The sequence below is a fragment of the Doryrhamphus excisus genome, linkage group LG7 (assembly GCF_037039965.1).
Source record: "Doryrhamphus excisus strain RoL-2023G ecotype Guam linkage group LG7, RoL_Dexc_Guam_v1.1, whole genome shotgun sequence".
Taxonomy (NCBI): Eukaryota; Metazoa; Chordata; class Actinopteri; order Syngnathiformes; family Syngnathidae; genus Doryrhamphus; species Doryrhamphus excisus.
The window spans coordinates 11,916,806-11,935,197 of NC_136363.1; the positions used below are offsets into that span (position 1 = coordinate 11,916,806).

An 18,392-nucleotide genomic window follows, 5' to 3' on the forward strand; every position below is an offset into this window, starting at 1 on the left:
CACACCAAACTCATCCAAGCATGGCTTTACAAATCTTGCTCTTGCTAAACTCAAGAATTATAATTTGGAGAGTTGGAGGGTCCTAACCTTTTTCCTGATGGGAAGAAGCCTAAGTCTGCAAATGGCATTCAAGTGGTTCTTGTTAAGTTCTGGACTTAGCCCTGATGTCTCTGGTCTCCCGTGTCCTGTCGATTAGAAAGCAGAAGTGTAAAATTACAACCTCTTATGTCGGTTTCAGCCCAGTTTAGCCCCGCTCTGTGGGGCGCGCTCTGCATGTGCAGCCGAGCATGACATGTGTGTCATGTCATTAGAGCTGAGAGACAGGAGGGGACAGACACTGACCCAAAAAGAAGAAACCGCAGTCACAAGTGCTGCAAAAAAATAACAGTGGCTGAAGTGGACCAAATAATGAAAGACTTGAGACTTCTAAGACAGCAGGAATTAACAACAATTTGACGTCCCATCTTGCCTTGTCTGACTGGGAGACACAGAGAACGCGAACGACAAGGCAGAGGACGACAAAGGTGGTGGAATCGGATCAGAAAGTGAAAGGAAAAGGAGGCTAAGAGTGATGAGAGGATGTGCGTCAAACACGAAGCGCCCTAAGTCCCCTTGTGTACATGACATGGTGTAGGGTAGGCCTGTGTTACCTGAGCTTGACATGAAGTACACATGGAGGGGACGTGAAGACGATTCTCTACAGACGCTTCCTTGTGCGCACTTCCCCTGCCGGCAGTTGCTGGAATTACATGAGAATTAGCCCTTCACATTCATCAAAGTAGAAAACATGAACTCTCTTCTGTGAACTAAACGTCACAGTATGTCTTTTGTAGTCTTGCCAGTGTGGAAAATACACAGAAAAACCAAGCGGGTTGAGCAGACTCGCTTCTGGTGACATTTTGAACCATACATGAGCAAAATTATTGCTCATCCAACATTCAGACATGAAGAGCGTAGGAGGAGCCAAGAACATCCACATTCCTGCCAGCGTGCTCAGGAAATGTGGGCCAGCAAATTGCCAGGTGGCAGGATGGACAGCTACTCAGGTATGCCGCTCCCTCATTGGCTGGAAGGTGCAAAGTAGGCGGGGCTAGACTACATGACCAGCCCATCCTCGCCATGACCCAAGATCAGTGCTCCCTCTGGAGGCTGAATGGTGGCATTGCTGCGCCAGTAGTGGTCAGCCAGGGCCCTGGGGGTCCTGCTGGACAGGACTGCGCCATCCCTTTTGGAATAACGACATGAAAAGCAGTTTGCGTACAGTATTAAAAGCTTTACTCGGACATAATACGACAAACAAGATTCAAAATGAACATCTGGGAAAAATATGATTCATATTTTTTTCCTTCATTCGCTCTCCAAAGCACACAACAATCACTCGGCTCCACGCGTACAATGAAGTAAGAAAAAACAGGACAAAGAACAGACAGAGAGAAATTGAACATAAGAGTGACACATTCCATACGGATCTTACAGCTTATGTATTTAATACTTCGTAATAAACAGGTGGGAAGCATAGGGAGGGAGACGGGAAATAAGACAAAAAGGATGAATTTTGTTTAGTTGAAGAGAAAACAGTTAAGGAAGATTCTAGACCTACAGGGGAAATTGAGGTGTTTTTTTTTTTAACTGTTTCCTCCCCTGCTTGACCTTCAAAAGTACTCCATCATCGCCTCCTCAAACACCTCTTCCGTAAAACAGAGTGCCCCATCCGTCCAGTTCTCTACTTCCGGATAAAAAAAGTGGACCAAAGCAAGCACCAACACTCAGGTTTAGCACCATAACGGGTCCAAACACTGTTCTGTCTGTCTTATGACCACAAGCTGCTGTTCCATTCGTATTCGGGCCGCACCAGATGACGTCTTGGTATCTTCCAATGCAACCTTGATATCTAAACTAATCACAGCCTGCGATCCACTATTAAAAAAACACATACTTTCCTCTCAAACAGCATCTCCAAATGTAACAAAGAGAGCAGCGGCGATGATGACGCGCACGTGAAAAGGTGGCGGCACCTGTCGCCCCCCCCGAGTGCACAAGGTCGCAACGACAAACATTTCCACAGAGACAGGCCACTGATCAGCACTGCCCCGCCGTCAAGTAAAGTAAGCGCAGGGGAGGGGACGAGCGCGAGCATTGGGGCCCGCGCCTGTCAACCCCGACACTTGTCCCCCAGAAAGCTTCACATCCTTTTAACAAGAAAAATTGCAAAGGATTACGTCACACAACCGTTCTGATGTAGAGCCTCTGTTGCGCAAAAGCATGTCATAGGAAGCGCAAAATAAAAAAAAAACAGAAGAGGGCAGGGATGTATTATAAATAGGGCTGTCAAATGATTACAAATTTATCATGATTAATCATCATTTGCTCCCAGGTGTGAAATATGCTAATTTTTGCTGTATTTTATGAAGAGGAAAAATGACAGGACACAATTATGTACTGTATATGTGGGAACGCTACTGTGGCTTCTGCCATCGTAACGGAAAGACGTCGTTTGACATGATGGTAAACAATTTCAACGTGATTAAATAAATTAGTTACCGCTGTTAAAGCGCCATTTTTGACAGCCCTAATTATAAAGCGCCGACTGTCGCCTCCAGCCTGGCGCTCGTTCTTCCCACGCTTCCTCACATCGTGCGTAAAACTACACAGCTGTGGCCAACCTGCGACGCTTTCTGGAAGAAATGAAACATCTCATCTCTCACGTCCTCCAACAGAAGGTCATTGCGTCGCTGTTGCCTGCAGCTATGGGGCACGCTTCTGTAACAGACCAGTCAAATGGCGCCTTACGTGTCGCAAGCTGCAGTGAGATGCTCTACCTTGCATATCTTGACAGGTCACCATCGTGAAAATTTGGCTTTTGCGTCGAGGTCAACAAGTCTGTGTATGTGATCACGGCCATCGCCGGACAGAAACACGATTTTGACTGCAGGCAGGGGAAGCTTCTGGTGGGAAGCACAGTAGAGCCGTCAATCAAGTCAAAAATTAGATTGTTCATACAAACATGCGCAGTTGCTCATCTCCTGGAAGCTCGGCTGAGGGCTCCTAAAATCCTCTAAACTGTCCTCGCCACAACGCCGCCTCAACGCCATCATTCCTACCAAGGCGTGCACGAGTGAAGAAAAAATCCAAAGCCTTTACAAAAACAAGCACCTGTCTCACAGGTCCGCCAAGTCACACAAGCAAGAAAAAAGTTAGAGGGGCGAGGATCCTCTTTCAGAGGACATAAGTAGCTGGACTATCTGAAGGGCAGGAAGCTCTTCACATCTACTTCCACTGGCTGTACACACAATCGCTGTGTGAAGTCTTGGGGTCGGGGGATGGGCGCATAAGGAAACTAATTTGCAGCGGAACATGATTTGATTTTCTCTTGCATACTGTGCATTGCATCAATGTGAATGTGCAGGTCTCAAATGAATAAAGACTGTTGGATATTTAGCACATGGTAGAGGACGTCTGCACCTCTTCCCCGTTGAATGATGCTCGATTCTATTCACAGTGGAAACTGCTAAAATACTCAACTACTAAGAAAAAAAAAAACACGCTAAGAACAAATTCATACCAGTATGTGCCGAGCACTGGTTGGGATCATAGCTTAGGTGTGGTGACCGTGCGAGTTAAGTCACAGTATCAAGTGCCGCTGTTGATGACATCCAATCAAGAACATGGGTGCAAAGGCTGCAGAGTTTGGCCACAGTCGGAATTCAAATTAGAATTTTTAACACGCGTTTGTTTGGACCCACGTGATGAGACGATGTTTCCTAGTATTTACATGTGCTAATTCACATCTAGGCCTGTCACCATAATCAATGTGCACGATAATTACATGTGGGGAATTATGTCAAATGATGTTTGATGTTAACGGCCTATTGTAACTTCCCCTGAGGTCACTGGTAAAAGAAATATTCAGAGGGGAAAAAAAAACAAGCTCACAAAAACCGTATCGGCCACCTGAAACGCAAGTGCCAAGGTATATGAAAGTGAAAAAGGTTCGCCAGAGAGCTCAGTCAGCTCGGAACGTGTGTCTGAATACAGTACACCTCGCTGGGCCGAGGCAAGTTACTCCCTCTGCTCTATACTACGGTTCTCCTGATCTCCCTTGCGGCAGACCAGCTGCTCGGCACATGTGTCTGAAAATAGTGCACTTTGCTGGGCCACAGCAGGTGCCTCCCTCCGCTCTACACTCTGGTTCCCCTGATAGCAGTGATGGCATGATATTTGATTAGGACAAATGAACATGTAGAATTAGTCAAATACAAATTTGTTCCAGTCCGTATTACCTCAAGGGGTGCACAAACTACAGTCTGCCAAACTGAATTTAAAAAGTTGATATAAAAAAAAGTTATCAGCATCATGAGTCTTGAGAAGTCTTTAATGATTCTCCATTAAATACTCTTTATTGCTATCCTGTACTCACATTAACATGCCATATATTATGACATTAATGAAAAAAATGACATGGACAATAGTATGGTTTCTCAGCAATAATTTGGAGGATAATTATCGTCCAGCAAAATGTATTATAATGACAGGCCTATTCATGTCCGAAACTTTGGGATGCAAACACTTGTTGCATATGTCTTGTATTACGTGCCAGGTGGGAATAATGTAAATGTCTTTTTAACTTTACATACCCAGCTGACAAAGCAGAGAAGCAACTGGTGTGCCTCATATAAAAATCCTACACCGGGATGCTGTCGTCCTACTGCCAGTTGATTAAGTATGCCAAGTTCATTTCGCTGTGACCCAAAACAACGTGGTCAGTGTCAGTCAATTTAGCTCGGTGTACCCGACTAAGAGGCATTTATTAAAAATCGATTTGATCTGACCCATTATTGAAGCAACCACAAGAAAGCCTACAGGTAGTACCTGGCCATTCAGAGGGAACATTTACAACTCACCAAAGTGCACATATGACCACCGGAAAAGCACCGGCAATTTCTGGGCGACAAAAGGGAGAAAGCAAATGATGCGACTTCCTCAAGCGGTTCAAACTGCCGCCAACCAAACTGCCACCGTAGAGATATAGGCTCAAATCGAAAGAAAACAAAACAAAAATTCAAGTCATTCTTTTTTGCCGTACAAAGCCCACTGTGCATCGGGAGGATGGGGAAGGACTACGTTCGCCATTCAAAGTGCTCCCAGGCCTTGGAAAAAAGCTCTCATTTCATGAGTACAGTACTTCAAGATAGAAACTGGGAAAAAAAAAGTTGCAGCATTATAATCAAAATAAAGAGTATACAATACATTTTGGGATTGGAACTGGTGACAATTGTGGGACGTGCTGGTTTGACGGCACATTGTTGATTGAAATGCGACACGCCTGATGGGAAGCTAAACGCGTCAATGAACGCGGATCTAAGATGCAGAGGCGCTGGCAGAAACAGGTCCAAACAGTTTAGTGTGAGAGTAACAAATAAGCGTAAAAAGTCACTCCTGAAATGAAGGCTGACTTATGGTTATAATGTTTACGACTCATACATGCGCATATACACACTCATTTATAAATATATATGCAGATGCATGTGCAGAGTATACCGTGTATGAAGATGAGAACTGTTGAAACACTGAGTACACGAATGATTGTGATAATAGCGTCATGTTAAATTGTGTTGCCTCTGCAAGTTAGATCTGCGTGTAATAGAGTGGGTGAGGAAAATGAGCCAATTTGTGCACGTCTTCAAGTGTGTTTTGTGAGCTGGCACTTTAAGACCAGCGGATGTTGCGGTAAGTGAAGCCCAACAATCCTAAATGGAGGCGGCGTGTGGCTAATCCTGGCGTGCAACAGGATCCTGACCGCAACCTGGCTGGTCTAGGTGAGCTGGTGAGGTGCCTCCAGCATCTCCATCAGGAAGGTGTCGATGGGCGTGTCACCAATCAGCTTAAAGAAGAACAGGTGCTCCAGGCACTTCAAGCCGATGGAGCGCAGGGCCGGCAGTCGGAGGAGGAGCTTGGCAAACCTGCCCGGAAACAAGGGGGAAATGTACGTGTCATCATCTAAAGCAGGGGTGCTCATTATGTTGATCGCAAAGGTACTGTGGGTCACTTTGTCAGCTGACATGAAGCTCTCCCCCGATTGACTCCTGCTCCACCATGGCAATGGAGGACAGACGTCTCAAACTATACATAAAGATGTATATAATATATATATATATATATATATATATACGTATATATAGTCCATCTTTATTATTCCAATTACGGATAAACTAACTCATCTATAACAAAACCCATTCCTTCAGAGCCGTAGATACAAATCTAAATCTCTTCCCTCCCTCCCTTGTGTGCCTGTGTGTGTTGGTATACCTGCCCTGCTGGTCCGGATACTTCTGCTTGCAGTAGGTCTCAAGCGATGCATACACCCTTTCTCTCAGCAACTCTACCTCACTGGGGTTGGACAAACCCTTGGCATCTTCAGAAACAAATGGATATTGTCATGTTTCTCGTCCGCAACATCCGCCAGCTCTTTGACTCTGCTTACCTGGATTGAAGAGGATGATGGCTCGAAGGCAGCCCAGCTCAGTCTTGTCCATCTGCATGTCTCTCATCTTGCTCACCAGCTCCGTCAGAACCCTGCCGAGGAGGACGAGAGGAAGAGGAGAGGGGTCATTGGCCATCCGCGAAAGTGGTGAGTGCAAGGATTCTGCACAAAAACAAAAGCTGAACTGATGAGAAACAACATTCTGTTGAAAGTGAGTCCATCTAGAAGTCGCAATGCATATACTTTTACATTTCATGGGGCAGCAGGTTAACATACAGACACAGTGCAGATGAGCACAAACACTGGATTCATTCCTTCTTTCATTAACTCTACATTTACAAATGAATCTATGTCAGTCTCTCATGTGCATATTTTGCTTCCAGGCTCCACATGCTTTTCATCCCATCCAGACATGTACGCATGCATCCCACTTAATGGGCACCAGCTGAAAACACTGCAGTGTTTCCAATATATTCATGTTTTTGTGGTTTAGGCCGCCACAAATAGACTTGGTGCTACCTGTTCGTCCTCGCTCATAAACACAATATACCGCATCTGGTCTTTCAGAAAATGAGAAGGCGCAAAAGTGATCGGTGTTGCCAACTTAACAACTTTGTTGCTATATTTAGTGAGTAATCAGACCCCTCTTGATACCTCTGGTGTCATATCCTGTGAGGAGACCTCTGGCTCTGACATGAACGCATGTACAAAACTCACCACGTTGCGGTTCCAATTTCACCGTTTCCTGCTACGGTATAAAGGTTTTCAAAAATATATCTGTTAATAAATCAAGCTGCTTAGCTGGCCTATTATTAGTCAAACATATGCCAAACATATTTATGTTCTGGCCATCATTTATGCATAAAAATGTCTAAATGAAATAAAATATAAGCTCACTGAAATTAAGGATAATTATTGGGCCGGTGCAGGGAATTATGAAATCATAAATCCAATAAAATTAAAAATTGCTCAGATAGCAAATAATTTAAAAAGAATTCCAATGAGGAGGGATGACTCATATCAGTTGTAACTTCCCCTGATCTCACTTACAGTGAAGAAAATAAGTATTTGAACACCCTGCTATTTTGCTATTTCTCCCACTTAGAAATCATGGAGGGGTCTGAAATTTTCATCGTAGGTGCATGTCCACTGTGAGAGAGATAAACTAAAAAGAAAAATCCAGAAATCACAATGCATGATTTTTTAACAATTTATTTGTGTGATACAGCTGCAAATAAGTATTTGAACACCTGAGAAAATGAATGTTAATATTTGGTACAGTAGCCTTTGTTTGCTATTACAGAGGTCAAACGTTTCCTGTAGTTTTTCACCAGGTTTGCACACACTGCAGGAGGGATCTTGGCCCACTCCTCCACACAGATCTTCTCTAGATCAGTCAGGTTTCTGGGCTGTCGCTGAGAAACACGGAGTTTGAGCTCCCTCCAAAGATTTTCGATTGGGTTCAGGTCTGGAGACTGGCTGGGCCATGCTAGAACCTTGATATGCTTCTTACGGAGCCACGCCTTGGTTTTCCTGGCTGTGTGCTTCGGGTCGTTGTCGTGTTGGAAGACCCAGCCACGACCCATCTTCAATGCTCTGACAGAGGGAAGGAGGTTGTTCCCCAAAATCTCACAATACACGGCCCCAGTCATCCTCTCTTTAATGCAGTGCACTCGTCCTGTCCCATGTGCAGAAAAACACCCCCAAAGCATGATGCTACCACCCCCATGCTTCACAGTAGGGATGGTGTTCTTCGGATTGTACTCTTCATTCTTCTTCCTCCAAACACGCTTATTGGAATTATGACCAAAAAGTTCTATTTTGGTCTCATCTGACCATAAAACTTTCTCCCATGACTCCTCTGTATCATCCAAATGGTCATATGCAAACTTAAGACGGGCCTTGACATGTGCTGGTTTAAGCAGGGGAACCTTTCGTGCCATGCATGATTTCACATCATGACGTCTTAGTGTATTACCTACAGTAACCTTGGAAACGGTGGTCCCAGCTCTTTTCAGGTCATTGACCAAGTCCTGTCGTGTAGTTCTGGGCTGATTCCTCACCTTTCTTAGAATCATTGAGACCCCACGAGGTGATATCTTGCATGGGGCTCCACTCCGATTGAGATTGACCGTCATGTTTAGCTTCTTCCATTTTCTAATGATAGCTCCAACAGTGGACCTTTTTTCACCAAGCTGCTTGGTAATTGCTCCGTAGCCCTTTCCAGCCTTGTGGAGGTGTACAATTTTGTCTCTGGTGTCTTTGGACAGCTCTTTGGTCTTCGCCATGTTACAAGTTAAAGTCTTACTGATTGTATGGGGTGGACAGGTGTCTTTATGCAGCTAACGACCTCAAACAGGTGCATCTGATTCAGGATGATACATGGAGGGCAGGTGGACTTCTAATGGGCAGACTAACAGGTCTTTCAGGGTCAGAATTCTAGATGATACACAGGTGTTCAAATACTTATTTGCAGCTGTATCACACAAATAAATTGTTAAAAAATCATGCATTGTGATTTCTGGATTTTTCTTTTTAGTTTATCTCTCTCACAGTGGACATGCACCTACGATGAAAATTTCAGACCCCTCCATGATTTCTAAGTGGGAGAAATAGCAAAATAGCAGGGTGTTCAAATACTTATTTTCTTCACTGTATAAACATTTACTTTAAAAAGGAAGAAATTTCACGCGCTAATGGTATGCTCCACGATGAGGCGGGGGAAAAAAACCCATTGAGCAGACAATAAACCATATCAACCGCCTGAAACGCCAGCGCCACGGTATTTGAAAAATGCCAAGGGTTTACCGGAGACCTCCGAGGCATCCCAATGGCGTCTCGGAGCGTGTGCCCGAATACACTGCACCTTACTGGGTGACGCCAGGTGGCTCCTGTCGCTCTATACTGTAGTTCTCGTTCTCCAAGCAGCACAAATTAAGCCCTGTATTGCTCTTCTCAACGAGCAGCGAGTGTCGCTGTGGGCCCCCACACCCCAACTCAAATGCAGTCACTGATGGCTCTGTTTTATTTGTATTTTTTAATGGACATAAAAGCAACAGAAGAAAGTTCATTTGTAGTTGCAGACATATTTGTTCTGTTTTTCATGTTTTTTTTCTCGCTTTTGGCAAATGGGTCATGGCCAATTATGCAAGTCTAACCAGTGCATGTTCTCACAGTGGAAGCACATCTGAATGCCTGTCAGTAGTCACCTTTACGTAAAGACTTATTTGACGGCTCCTAAGTCTATAATAGTGGTTCTGAGGAATGTTAAGAGTCAGTGTTCAAATCACAACTGTAACGGGCAACATATAGAACTACTCCAGAAGAGCACACCCACCCTTATGGCACACGCCTATATCACATCCAAAACATTCTCCTACAAATGGCCGCTGAAAAAGCTGCAGTAACCTTAACTCTAAGTACTATATGTGGACTCCAGAGGAAGGGTTCAAGAAAACTTGATGTTTGTGTCGTGGCGTATTTACCTGTCAAATATGGCCCCAACCTCAGCATTGTGCGCCCTGTGTATTCAATCACAATGTGTTATTACAGTGTATTACACAGTCACATTGGCTAGTACACTTGTCTGGTTTTGGCCCCTCAGGGACGCGTCTCTTATTAATCCACGTTTATTTAAGACCTTAGTGGACGAAGCTCAAGGTTTTCTTTTTGCTTTATGCTCTACTCGACCGACATTTGTTTGTTCGTTAAGAAAAACTGCATGTTTTATTAAATTCTTCCCATTGTCCACAACCCTTATGTGAGACATGAACACACACGTCTTTGTCTTTTCCGTGTGTTCCAAAGATCGAAAAACAGATAAAAACAGGCAGCCAAGAATGCATGCGATACACCTATTCCCCCACCCAGTAAAGCAATCGGTAAAAACCTTAGAAAACCTCCAACAAAAATAAATTACATTTGTATTAAATTTATTAATGCTAATAATACATTAAAAACTCTAAAACTAATAACTGCCTCTTTTTAGCTCTTTTTATATCTTTAAACTGAATAAAAAAGAGAAAAACGTGTGTTCATGTGTCACATAAAGGATTGTGGATGATGGGTAAAATTCCCACACTGGTGCACTTTTCCTTTTAAAAGACCCTGTGGATTTCTTCAGTGGGTGAATACCGACTATTCAAACCCTAAAAAAAAGAAACGAGGGTGTCACTAAACTGTGACTATTGCGTATGAAAAAGAAAGAATTGAAGAATCAAACTAGATTTACACACAAGGAACATGAGAGGGTGAACAATGTTAGATATTTGTCCAATTCACTTGTGTATTTTGCCTTTCCGCCAATTTTCACAAGGGGTACAGCGCGGCCCGGGGGGCTATTATCTAAACATAAAATTGACTCACTATTAATTAGATATATTTGGGGTGTCACAACACACTCGGTTCACAAGGTGAGATCCTACACCTCATATTCTTCATTTTTTCTGGATGTGGTCCTCTGCGGAAAAGGTTTGGACACCCCTGGTTTACAGGACAGGGATTTCATTATGATTCCATGTAATCTACAAGCTTCAAACCTACCAAATGTGTTTATTCGGTACACTTTTGTCAGTACATGACCTCACATAAAACTATTTTTCAAAATGATTGGACGCAGTGAGAAAATTGCTGTGTAATTAACAGTGAAGTGACACATTGTGATTGGATATGCAATGTTATCTGCAGTGTCTTTCAGGCCAGTGATGAATGGATTAACTCTACAGAATCCTCAATCAATGCGCTGCAAATAAAGCATGGCAGTGAACAGTTGATTCAGAAGGAACACCTCAGACCAGCCAGACATTTTTGACGTTAGTAAACACTGGGCAGCCATGATTGCATTACTTGAAGTTGCAGAGTGTGCCTTATTATTGCGCGTGTGTGCTCATGCACGTCGATGCACATACATACTATGTATTAGTCACCAGCCTCCCAGCATGCGCACACCCCCAAAAGCGGCAGCCACAAGAACACAGCAGGTGCAGCCCCGTCACCGCAGTTGTCACACAAGGTCACGAGTCACATGATCCAATGCAACAGCGAAGTGAGATGGAGTGAGAAGCCGTCAGAGACAGATGCATGTGTTTGCTCTCATGGCGAATGTGAACCCTCATGAATGGATCTACCTGCTGGATTCCAGGTGGACTACGTCATTCCACTGGAGTATGGGAAAAGCTATTGTTCTCATCTACTGTAAATAGGAATGCTGCTAAGGTTGTTGCGTAACACCGATCACATAACCCCAAATGTGTACTTGGACTTACAGTGTCACACAAACTGTGAGGGCTACCTGTCAAAGATGGCTCCCACTCCGGCGCTGTGAGCACTGTTTCTGTGCACATGGAGCCCCGTGGCCAGTAAGATCCCGTCCTTGACTGAGATGGAGCGATGAGAGAAGGACGCGATCAGGAGCTCGTTCCAACCTGTCATGGGGATTTTTTCCGCTTTAATCTTTTACAAGTCAGTCATCGGTCGTATTAAGCACGAGAAACTTGTGCATGACAAGCTTTGCGCTGAGCTGCAACATCTTCCAATGGACAAATACAGCCACACGGCTGACATCACCACTGAGTCTGGAATGGACCGAGTGTATCAGAGTGCCACTGCCTAAAATTCTGATAGCTGATCAATATCGGTTCGGGACACCCCAAGTGACAAAGAAGTGCAGTAATAAAACACACCTGCCCGTAGCAAGATAACCTGGTCGTCAAGGGCCAGCTCAGAGAAGTGCGGGATCCTCTTGGCCCACTCCACCAGGGTGAAGAGCTGCTTGTCTGCAGCCTGACAGATGTTTGTAACAGGATCGTTGGGCTGAGGAGGCACAGTAAGGAAGGTGTTATCATGACACACCTGCAGACATGCATGTCTACCTCAACTCAACAAGCAACGTCATTTCTTCTGCTCTGGGTGGCTACTCACAGAGCTTCCTCCAGAGCTTCCGTCGGCGTGAAGCTCCGTCTTCTGCTCTACAGCCATCTCTGCCTCCAAAATCTTTTCCACCGGCATCTCCTCGTTGATGGCGCTGGTGGACTCCACCTCACCTTCTCGCTCCTTGTTCCTCTGGCGCTCCTCTTGAACCGCTGGAGGGAAGGGGTGGGAGATCGAGGGTGAACACACGCAACAAGCCATGGGGGAAAGTAATAAAGCAATGGAGGAAGTGAATGGTGATGGTGGGATTCAAGAGAGGCAGAACAGAACAGGAAGAAGAGCAGCAAGAAGCAGGAAAAAACATGAAGATCAGCAGGGTGGGGTGGGGGCAAAAAGGTCAGAGGCCAGACTGATTTTCTCCAGAAGCATGCCAAAGCACAGAAGGGAGTCGTACGAAGAAACTAGTGCAACTGATCACGGTGAGAGCATCCCAACACCTGATGATTAAACTGGCTCAGACAATCAGTGTTTGCCCTAGGCTTACAGTTTAGCAGGCAGGGGAGCACAATCACACGCACATGCGCAGCGTAGATGACTGTATTTCAAACACTACTCCAGAGTTACATTTCACTAATGCCTAAGTCTAAAAAAAAGCATTATTAGCATTATTTTTATACCATTTTGTCATGAATGTGATGATAATACATGTATGCCATAATAATGTGAGTATACTGTATCAAAAGCAATAAATTCTCAAGAGCAGTTTAATAGGGGTGTCACAAGATGACAACATTTCTCGTTCTGAAAAAAGTCTAAAAGGGTGGTAGGCCTGAGACGATAATAAATCAAATCAATCACACAATAAATAAAAAACAAACTTGCTAATTTTTGCCAGCCTCATTACATTGCCATGTGCATGTGTGTATGTCTTCCTCATTTCCCGCCTCCAAACAGACAGGAAGAGAGTTCACTCTGTGCATTGCTTTCAGCACTTTGGTGCATTTGTCCATAGAATGACGGCATGTTCACCCCTGGTATCTACACAGTGGTGGGCAAATGGAAAAGAAAAATGATTCAATTCTCAAAATGGTCGTGTAACATTTGAGGAGCACATTCTGGAAACAACATGTCGCACTATTGCCGGCCCTCCCTTGTTCTTCTCATTCACACACACATGCACACACCCGTTCCCCCCTTGTCCTTACATCTGTCGTTCATCTTAGCCACTGCAGAAGGGGAGGGCGGGGGGAGGATGAGAGGAAACAAAAGGAGGAGGAGGAGAGGGGGAAAGGGGGTTAGTGTTTGCAAAGCTTAGCCACCCCCATCTCCCCCTCTAACAACTCGCTTATGCCCTGCACATTAGGACAAAGAACAAACTTCCCACATTGGCCGGCAAAACTCACGGCTCAACAACCTTATCAAGTCGATTCAAGGCGTAAGGGTCACCCGGTGGACATTGCAACCTCCCTTCCTGCGGCTCGCTTACCTTCTCTCTTCATGCCCATGGCCAGGCACTTCTGGTAGCGGCAGTACTGGCAGCGGTTCCTCTGCCGTTTATCCACCATGCAGTCTTTATTGTCCCGGCAGGTGTAGGTCAGGTCTTTGCGCACTGTCCGCTTGAAGAAACCTTTGCAGCCCTCGCAGCTGTACACACCATAGTGCTTTCCTGGTGGCACAGTGCGCAAAAGGACACACTAAACACATGTGCCAGCAAGGCTTTGTCATATATGTCCTTGCTGTCCCATGAAAACCTTGCATGTCCGCTGAGCTGTACCTACAGGCAGCTAATCTGCTTGATGTTGCTCTTAGTCGTATTAAAGCAGGGGGGCTTTTGGCTGTTTTTTAATTGGCACATTGTAAAAATATAACTTAACAAAAAAAGGAAAAGGTGCAAAGAGCAAAGTTGATACTATTTATCAACCATATATCATATATCTATAGTCTTTAGAGATCCGCGTGGCGTGTCCAAATGTTTATCCTAAAGTAGATACACTTGGTTTTCATGGGAACAGCGACGTCACCTTGACGTCAGGGAGGACAGAGATAATGCCCAGTCACCAGAGGATCGGTCTCCACAGATGGAGCAAAGACGTTTCTGTGAAAGCATCGGGCCCGGGCTGTGTGACGACAGCTGCTTCAAGCCCAGCGGAGGTTTGACGTCATCCGAGCTGCTCACGGCGTGAAGTCCTGACATGGACACTGTCGAGTTTATCTGTAAGGAAACCAGAGGACGGTTGGGACAGGTTGCATGCACACATCTCAGCGTTGGCTGGAATTAAAATCTTCTTTCTTACTTGCGGACTGCTGATGGGACCATAGCCGACCGATGGTGTGCCGGGCAGGCAGGGGGAGCCCAGGGAGGAGCTGATGACCGAAAAGGGGGAGCCGATGCTACTGATGGGGCTGTTGACACCGGCACTGGTGATGGGAGGAAGGGAAGTCATGGAGGCCGCTGCTGATGGTGCCAGTGGAGGCGAGCGCTGACCTGACGGCGGGGAGGACACGGACGAACTGTCCGGACTTCGTGAATCTGGTGACAAATGACAAAGCGGGACATCACGACACCACATCAACTGGAAGCTGACAACGCTCCCGGACAGATAATTACATGCCAATGACCTGCAACTACAGTGCTGCCTCCTCCACAATGTTCCACCGGCGCTAAGCAATATGCACATTATAATACTCTAGCCTGTTGTTCCAAATCTGTACAGGAGATGGCATCGTTAATCTGCTTCTGCTTCATACAGGCCTCAAATTCTGACTAAAGGTCTGCTTACGCCAGAAACCACAAACCCATGGAATCTGTTTGAAATGTGATTATCAGATCTAGACTTACATTGTCTATTTTTTTGGTGCAAGGCCCACACAATCCCTAGCCAAAAACAAATATTCCCACTGCTTATTGTGCAACAGTCCTGAACACAAAAGGTAAAAACAATCAAGGAGAAAACAATGTCTTGCTTCTTACCTCTGCTGTCTCCCATGGTGCTGCTGGCTGCAGGGGCCCGGGACCAACTGGCCTTTGCACGCAGTCTGCAGCCCGCTGTCAAACTCAAGACCGCGGACTGCGGCCCGGGCCGGAGCTGTTTTGGGGGCAACCAAAAACGGCTCTGAAACACACAAGAGGAGGGGCTGCATTAGCCAATACACGCTAACATCTACCATTAAAACACATTTTCAGCAAAATGGAAACGTCACCCAAACGTCGATGTGTAGTTAATGTTCAAGGCAGGGTCAAATGTGTGTATTTACTGCCTGTTTGTCTTTTTGTGTGTATTATTTAAAGACTTTGAAAAGCAGACAGCTGCTAGTCTTACCCTCGAACATAGAAGCTCACGTCAATAAAGCACGAAAGCCATTCCAGCCGATAGACAAAGATCTGAGTTTTTGTTGTGGTTCAAAGCGATACCATAAATACAATCATTATTCCACTATTTAGGTGGAGCCCAGGTTGCAAACAGAACCTCATCCTCACAAGCCAACCTCCACGTAGCTCGAAGCTAGCTAGCTAGCTTCTTTAACTGTCACCAAACCATTTCTATGAAGTTCTATAAATATACGTAGTCGGGTGTGTTTTTACGTTAGGGCGAACTAACACCAGAGATAATGGTTTCCACAAACTGCATATTTATGCTCTAAAGTTGGCAAAACATGCTAGGCTCAAACCTGCTAGCTTAGCAAGGTAGCTAGCTAACGTGGCTGCATGGAGAGGCTACAGCGACAAAGCAAAACATATAACTCTTGTTTACTTCGTCCGTACTGTACATTGAGATCAAATAAATACAGTAGAGATAAAAGTGGATTACTGACGGTTAGCGACGCAGCTTCCTCGCATGAATCGATGTGGCGACTAGGCCCCGAGTGTCTTGTCTGTCATTCCCCCTCACACACACTCACTTTGGCCCGCAGACAGCCCTCGCTCCCCCGGCATCAAAACATGGTGACGGTGCTGGAGGAGCGTTTGGATGGCGCGTGAGCAAACACACACAAGTCACAGAGTGTGCGCGTGCGCGTCACACGAGCAGACGCAACCAAGGGAGGTCGTGAGGTCAAGACAAGTTCAGCTCAGTCGCTGCAAAGGTAACTATAGGACATTCAACAACATGTTACTGCATTTAATAACTTTTTAAAATGTGTAATCATGATATTATCATGAATTAAAGACAAAATCAGTACATTGTTTTTTCATATGGGGACAGGGCTGTTTTCAAAAGCTTCTGTGTATGTGTAATAATATACATATTTTATTAAGAGTGCACAATAATTTTCAGAGTGATAATTACCATGTAGATATGAGGAAATTATGACATTGTACCGATAAGTCTGATAACATAAAAAATATCTCAGATAGTAAAATACTCCAGTGAGGCAAGATTACCCGGTACAGTGTAGGTGAGCAAATCAAGCGCTCCTTTTTTGCATATAAATGCTGCAGGATCACAAACAGATACAAAAAAATGCTGCAAATGCCAAAACACACACACACACACAAAGCCAAACAACTTTACAACTTGTCTTCAAAGACCGCAATGCCTCGGATTAGCCTGGCACACATCCATTTGGTTTTGTTAACTTGCAGCATATCTCTAGTGCAGATGTTTTGGGGGGTTTGTGTGTGTGTGTGTGTGTGTGTGTGTGTTTTGGAGTTTGCAGCATTTCCTCGTTGCATCTGCTTTCGATGTTTGTGTGTGTGTTTTGGTTTTGTATCATTTCTGTCCTCGGGAGTGTGTGGACGCCACTGTTGGTCGCAATTGATAAGAAACATACGTTTGTTTTCTTTTTATTGTCTTTTTATTGTCTCTTAAAAGATAACATGACATCACATTCAACAAGTTAAAAGGCAAGCAAACACATTTGCAATGTTTTCCAAATTCTGCTACCCGGGTCCGTCATTTAGTTATTTGATTGCTGCATTCAAAGTTTAAATTCATCATTTGAAGTAAGTGGATGTTCGTGGGATGTGTGTGTCTGTGTGTGAGACTACGTGAGTGTGAGTGCCGTGTGAGGGATTAGCGGCGGTGTGTGTCCACTAGTGATTAGCTTGGTCAGTGGGCCTGTTGTGCATTCACTCCAGCCATTAGCATATTAATGCTCTCTCGCTCTTGATCCTCCCCAGCCCCCCACAACACCCCCCCCCCCAGTTCTTTCTCTATACATATTTCCCACACTGACTTGTCACTTCCTGCAGCTCCCATCTATAAATCTCACCCGCCATTACTGGCTGCGCATCTGTGTATCCGGCCTGCACAAATTTGAAGGTGCTCATTTTCCCTCCAAAAATGTGTACCCCCACCCCCTCCACTCCATCTCCTCAGTCCTCCTCCTCCTCCTCCTTGCCTGATCTTTGCCTCCTTTTTCATCCTGTGAGGGGAAAACACACACACACATAGGAAATTAATGAATGCACATAGAGAGGCTGAGCCCCCCCCCCCCCCCCCACACACACACACTAGTGAGACACAGCTATACCTTACAATGATACAACTATACAACTACACATGTCCTCAACAACAATGTGTTGTGTTGAGGCGTGTAGGAGCTCACGCCTTTGTTGTTGGGTAAACGACAATATAAACAGTGTTATTTGATTTCAAGAGTTAAGAAATGAATAAATATATCACCTTTCATTGTATGCAGTGAATCGAGTGTCACTTTTTGAATTAAATGAACTTTTCAAAGATATTCTGATGTATGGAGATGCACCTGTATGTGTTTAGGAATAGTATAACAAGTGTACATTTCAAACCCTGCACAATATAGATATAAAAGTATGGATAATACATACTTTGTGCATTTGTGCATACCAGATGCATTTGACTGTTTTAGCACATGTGCTAATTCGCAACACTTGTCCACAGTTCTAAGAACATTAAAAGAAAGAAAATAGAGAATATAATATGGGGTTGTTTTTGGTTCTGTACTGTTTATAAATGTGGCTGCTGTAGCAAAGGATCCATAAATAATCTATAATATTTATGTCATTGCCAAAATTCTAAGTGATTTATCCATGGTGAAGAAAAGACACGAAAGAAAACTATTC

General features: G+C 44.6%; 1 protein-coding gene across 4 annotated transcripts; it reads right to left on the reverse strand.

Moving 5' to 3' along the window:
- Nucleotides 1-3,851: 3,851 nt before the first annotated feature.
- rxrba (retinoid x receptor, beta a) lies at nt 3,852-16,299 on the reverse strand. 4 transcript variants are annotated; one of them, XM_058047168.2, is made up of 13 exons: nt 16,163-16,299; nt 15,321-15,462; nt 14,644-14,879; nt 14,408-14,561; nt 13,836-14,015; nt 13,555-13,575; nt 12,401-12,561; nt 12,163-12,292; nt 11,772-11,904; nt 9,967-10,002; nt 6,482-6,573; nt 6,307-6,412; nt 3,852-5,960 (listed from the first exon to the last, which is right to left on the reverse strand). In XM_058047168.2, the coding sequence occupies exons 2-13, from the start codon at nt 15,334-15,336 to the stop codon at nt 5,813-5,815; spliced, it is 1,413 nt and encodes a 470-aa protein (XP_057903151.2). In that variant the 5' UTR covers nt 15,337-15,462; nt 16,163-16,299; the 3' UTR covers nt 3,852-5,812. The 4 variants fall into 4 exon arrangements, with proteins under 4 accessions (XP_057903151.2, XP_057903152.2, XP_057903153.2 ...); XM_058047169.2 differs by lacking the exon at nt 13,555-13,575; XM_058047170.2 differs by lacking the exon at nt 9,967-10,002.
- Nucleotides 16,300-18,392: the final 2,093 nt, after the last annotated feature.

Coding starts and splice junctions, on each gene's coding strand:
- rxrba (XM_058047168.2), bottom strand. Junction 13,576..13,835: donor CATGGGCATGAAGAGAGAAG/GTAAGCGAGCCG, acceptor CCCCTTCTGCAG/TGGCTAAGATGAACGACAGA. Junction 6,413..6,481: donor CATCATCCTCTTCAATCCAG/GTAAGCAGAGTC, acceptor TTGTTTCTGAAG/ATGCCAAGGGTTTGTCCAAC.